The 5,571-nt window shown below is 40.2% G+C and overlaps 1 protein-coding gene across 1 annotated transcript in view; it reads left to right on the top strand.

Annotated features, from left to right (window-relative positions):
* The window catches only part of PRDM13 (PR/SET domain 13), a 9,941-nt gene extending 8,027 nt beyond the window's left edge, over positions 1 to 1,914 (top strand). The window contains exon 4 of the mRNA XM_077487195.1: positions 1 to 1,914. This exon is cut by the window's left edge and continues 962 nt beyond it. Within this exon, the coding sequence (XP_077343321.1) occupies positions 1 to 531 (531 nt within the window). The 3' untranslated portion in view covers positions 532 to 1,914.
* Positions 1,915 to 5,571: the final 3,657 nt, after the last annotated feature.

Below are 5,571 nucleotides of genomic sequence, written 5' to 3'. Positions count from 1 at the left end.
ACCACCAGCATAGACCGTGAGATAGCCATGCACAATCACCAGCTCTCTGAAATAGCAGCAGAGAAAAGTAGAGCTGGGCGACTGGAAAGCCTAGCTGGGGGAACAGCCCCTGGGACCGGTAAGCCCAAGAAGGGCCACCTATGTCTTTACTGTGGCAAACTGTACTCTCGTAAATATGGCCTAAAGATCCATATGAGGACTCACACTGGCTACAAACCACTCAAATGCAAGGTGTGTCTCAGGCCCTTTGGGGACCCCAGTAACCTCAACAAGCACATTCGCCTGCACGCTGAGGGCAACACACCTTACCGCTGTGAGCACTGTGGAAAGGTGCTGGTAAGAAGAAGGGACCTGGAAAGACACGTCAAATCAAGACACCCTGGCCAAAGCTTGACCACCAAGGAAGACCTACACACTGACCCATCCTTTCCCCAAGCAGACACCAAGAGCGAGGACAATGACAGTGATGTAGACGTGTGTTTTACTGATGAGCAAAGTGACCAAGAGACTGGGGCAAGCAAAGAGCACTGAGCCACTAATAGCACAACTTTATATCATTATATCTAATTATATAAATATATGCATATGTATTATACGTTTATAAAGGATGTATCTATTTATGTGCTTCTACACAGCAAAATAATCCTCTGGACTAAATGACTGATTATTGGGAAAGCAGGACTTGGTGAGGACTGTGTTTGGGAGGGTGGAAGGCAATAGAAGTACTCAGGAAAGGTTTTCCACTCCATAAGCAGCTGTGATTCCTATCTGGTTTACATTTTACAGTACTTTTATCGGTGTCTAATGAGCAGGGTGGAGAGGACAAATCCTGGAACAAGGTTATAGCAGAGATTCTGGCTACCAGAACAGTGCTGACCAGGATGACTTTGTCCCCCCTCCGCAGTCCTATTATATAGGGCACTATTTCCCAACCTCAGCGCTCAAATACCCCCAACAGGTTCTGTTTTCAGGATTTATTTTTAAATCAAAGGCAAAGGCTTGGTGTTTATGACAGCTATTCCCAACCCTTGAGCTGCTGGAGGTTCTTAAGGATCAAGGTTGGGGCCGCTGACATAGGGCATTCTGACTGAGGTGGGTCTATTCTAGGATGAATTTGTCCCCCCTTCCCAGTCCTATTATATAGGGCAGTATAGTTCCCAACCTCAGCACTCAAATATCCCCAACAGTTTATTTTTTCAGGATTTTTTTAACCATAAATCAAAGTCAACGGCTTGGTTATGACAGCTATTCCCAAACCTCGACTTTCTTGAGGTTCTTAGGACCAAGATTGGGGGCCACTGACATAGGGCATTCTGACTGCAGTGGCTCTAGTCCAGGATGACTTCGTCCCCCATCCCCAGTCCTATTATATAGGACATTAGTTCCCAGCCTCAGCACTCAAATACCCCCAACAGGTCATGTTTTCAGGATTTTCTTCACCATAAATCAAAGTCAAGGGCTTGGTGTTTATGACCGCTATTTCCAAATCATGACCTGTTGGACCTCTAGACCAGGATGACTTTCCCAAGTCAGGAGGACTTCTATCAACAGTGTATGAGCTCCGTTTTATTTAACCAAGGATGGCACAATCCACCGTCTTCTCAGACTACCATGAAATGTAGATATAACTGACCTATATCTGATCACCTATCTGTTATAACAAATGCTCTTTGATATTATAAAAATTGTCTATATCTTCTTTTTTTATAAGATGGTGTACATTGAATGCAGTTATTTGGTTTTGGTTGAGTTTGTTATGCGCCTTTTTTTTTTAATAAACTTATAGACAAACTAATTTTAGTTTGTCCTTTGAAAACTAAACGTATTACCTGCACCACTTTCTCCATATTTTTTGTCAAGTTTCGTTTAGATACGTTTCACCTGAAAGGAGTCTGCATGGCGTTCCATTGAAGCGATCACCAACAGAAACTTCAATTACAGTTCATTCAAAATAATCTAGATACGTTTAACCAATATCATTTTTATTCAATTGTTAAAAAAAGAAAAAAAAAAGTAAAATACATGATTAATCACCAAAGATCTGGAACGCCTCGATTTTGCATTTAATTAACGGCCGCTTAATACATATCTCACAATTGGCAAACAGCACAAATACATAATAATGTGGATCCTGTAAAACTAAGAAGTCATTTGTTTAAATTCGTGTTTTTTTAGTCTTGGAATCATTGAGTTTGTTGCTGCAAAGCCACTGGAATTTGCATTAGCCGAATTTTTACCCCTAATGCATCGTCCATTTAGTGGCATTTATAGCTTAGGATAGGGCTGTAGAACTATGCTGCCTTATTGCAGTTCTTGTTCTTTATGTTCATTTTTATTAATTTATTTTCTTTTCTTCCTTTCTTATCATCCCTTTTATTGCCATCTGCAGTGCTTCTCGTATTTATTTATAGAATTGCCAAGCTTTATCAGAATAATTGTACAGCAGGACCTCATTCTTTCTAATCTGCAGAATGATAGGGCAATTGTGATTCAGAGGGTGATTTGTACATATATTTGTCAATCCATTTAGGTATATATTATGGCTCTCATGTTTTTCCTAATGAACATAATTTCATAAAATGTCGTTTAAAGTGAGCTTGTCACATGTGAGTCAAAATCAGGATAATACAGAACAGACTGAAGGCAAAGAGATCATTTTTCATAGAAGGGAGTGAACTACAGCAGATATATCTGCACTCTTCTCCAGTTCCCTATTTTTCTGAGTTCTCCCATACACTCATACAGCTACATGGCATTTGATTTACTCAAGTTGAGGTTGTGCAACTAACAAAATGTTCATTTTCCAAAATGAATGTTATTGAATGTGAAGCTTGAGTTTGAATACCCAATTATGCATAAACAAAATACAAACAGGATTTTCTTTGTAGCACATTGAACACCAGCATATTGGTATAATTATTTATTTGTTTTTAATCTCTAAGGCTATATCTGTTAATGAACCTTAAAGTAATACTAAACAATTATCCTCCAAGTATAATCTATACACATTTGCTACTTAAAAGAGAAGTTTGGGATTTTTTTTATTTTAGAAATCATACTTATTACTGGCTCTAAGACTGAGAACTGAGTGATCAAACACTGCTGACCACTGAGCTCTTAGTGCTCCATGACTGTTAGCCTGTGCTCTCTGCTCTCACCGCCCCCCTAATCTAGAAATGCAGGGCACCAGACACATGGATTTCAATGGGGGTTTTTTTTTTAGAAGCACGTGATTAGAGCCAGAGGCTCTAATAGGCTTTTAAAAAAAGGGTGGGCTCAGGGCGCAGAGCTCTGCCCCCCAAGCCCACCCAGTTATGTGACAATAGCAAATTAATATTAACTATTGTCTTCCTGATTCTCTTCCTGGCCAATCAGGAAGCAGGTCCTAAGACCTCTCATTCAATTGGCCGAGAGGAGAGGAGATCCTATTGGCTGCCAAGGGAGACACAGGGGAAGCTGCCACCCATTGCCCAGAGGAAGCGCTGCCTGTGACCTAGATGGGGTAAGTGTGAGGCTGGTATTGACCAAAGGACTGTGGTGGGAGCGTCTGGCTCAAGCTCTCAGAGTCAGGTACCCAACCAGGCTCCTGGGTGGATTCTGACCAGGCTCTGTGGCATCATCCGACAGTGGGCTTTAGCCCTTTGTTGGCTGAAAATGGGTCGCAGGAGTGCAGAATGAATTGCACTCCTGTGATCCACAGGAGAAGTACAGTCAAATGAGCTTTGTCTGTATTTCTCCTTTCAAGTATATGTAGTGATATATTATATGTATAGCGTTGGGTAGATGATTAATTCGTTATTATAAGTACTCTTCCGCAGCAACCCAATTCTTCCAGAGAGATGCACTTTATTGACTTCCAATACAGAACAAAGTGTTGCAACAGATGACACAATCCAACACAGTATAATCTGACCATGAATATTTTATGAATACAGTATATGTGAAACCTTACCTTGTAAAACAAACCATTCAGTTTAGAATACAAATGAAAGGCAAAACATTTGTATATATACATAAAAGCCTTTTGTTCTCAGATGCATAAGGGGCTTGGGGAAGTGGGAGGGAAGACACAGCAGTACACTGATCTTCCAAGTGAATAGCTGTGCAGTGGGGCATGTCAGCACAAGTCTTGGCAATTGGAGGGCAGGCAAGCTGTTTTTCCAGCACAGCCAAAATATATAATATACCATGCAGTGAGAAGAGCGTATTTTAAAGAAACATCAAGTGTGACGTAGAAAAAATAGATCTAAAAGCAGGAAATTTTACTAGTAGGAAAGTAGGAAATTTTACTTAAAAAATAAAGATAAAGTCCTCAATCTTGCACAAATTGACCAGTGGCAAAACAGTTTTATAGTATACTTCTTTTTTACATTACCACACTGCATTGTTTTAAAAGTTTAATAAACAGCAAAACAGAGTGCCTGAAAACATTTCAAAATCATACCCCCCCCCCCCCCCCCCAATTCATTGAACCCTATCTCTTCCTCATATCTCTAATTATTCCTGAAATATTCAAAATATGAACTTCAGGTATGTGTTTGGTAGAAATTGGTTGACATCAGGATGTTATGCGAACATTTCAATAAGCAGCAAATATAAATACACACGTCTAGTTTAAAAATGAGAGTGTAATATTTAAAGTGGGAGTAAACTGCTGGGTGATTTTTTTTCTGACCTGATAGGTAATGTCATAATGTGCTAGTATGCATCACATACTAGCACATTATGTAAAAATTACCTGAAAACAAAGCCTTCCAGCAATGCGCTGTCACCGCTTGAGGCTGCTTACATCTTCACATGTCTTCCTTCTGGACTCCAGCTGTGTGACTGGCCAGAGCTGCGATGATGTCACTCCCTCGCATGTGTGGGGGAGCCGTTGTTTATGGCACACCCAGGCCATTCCTTCAGGGCTCATGTGCCAATGACGCCATTAGCTGCATATACACTAAATATCTCTTAAACAATGCATGTTTAGGAGATATTTACAGTACCTATAGGTAAGCTTTATTATGGGATTACCTGTAGGTACAAGTCAAAAATGTGAGTTTACTCCCACTTTAAAGGACAGTAGCCACAAATATTGTACTGTGGATTGACAGTGTGTAAGCAACTTGATTGGGTCACAATATAAGAGAGAGAGAAAAGCTAGATTTTATCTTCAAACAAACATTACAGTATATTATTTAAGAAACAATATCCACAAATATTTATCGTGGCAAGACAATATGTAAGCAGCTTAGTTAGGCCACAATTTAAGATCGATAGTCGAGGCAGGTTTTATCTTGGAACAAAAATTTGATTGTATTATTTAATAGACAATCACCATAGATATTGTTCAGTAGCTGGACAGTATGTAATCAACTTGGTTAAGCTTCAATTTGTGGCGTATCCCTAAATTGTGCAGTGTGTGCAGTGCACATGGACTCCAAGAGGGTGCGACCATTGTGCACTCACTTACTGCACTTGATTACAATACTGTTATTTGCCATTGTGGCACCATTCTTTAACCACTTCTCACCCAGTCACTGGTACCATAAACAGCCAGGTGGGCGCTTCCTCCTCCTGGGTGGC

This window comes from Lithobates pipiens, unplaced genomic scaffold (genome assembly GCF_037356315.1).
Source record: "Lithobates pipiens isolate NorthernLeopardFrog02 unplaced genomic scaffold, aLitPip1_a1.2 Scaffold_18, whole genome shotgun sequence".
Taxonomy (NCBI): Eukaryota; Metazoa; Chordata; class Amphibia; order Anura; family Ranidae; genus Lithobates; species Lithobates pipiens.
This window is presented reverse-complemented; position numbering and strand designations above follow the sequence as displayed.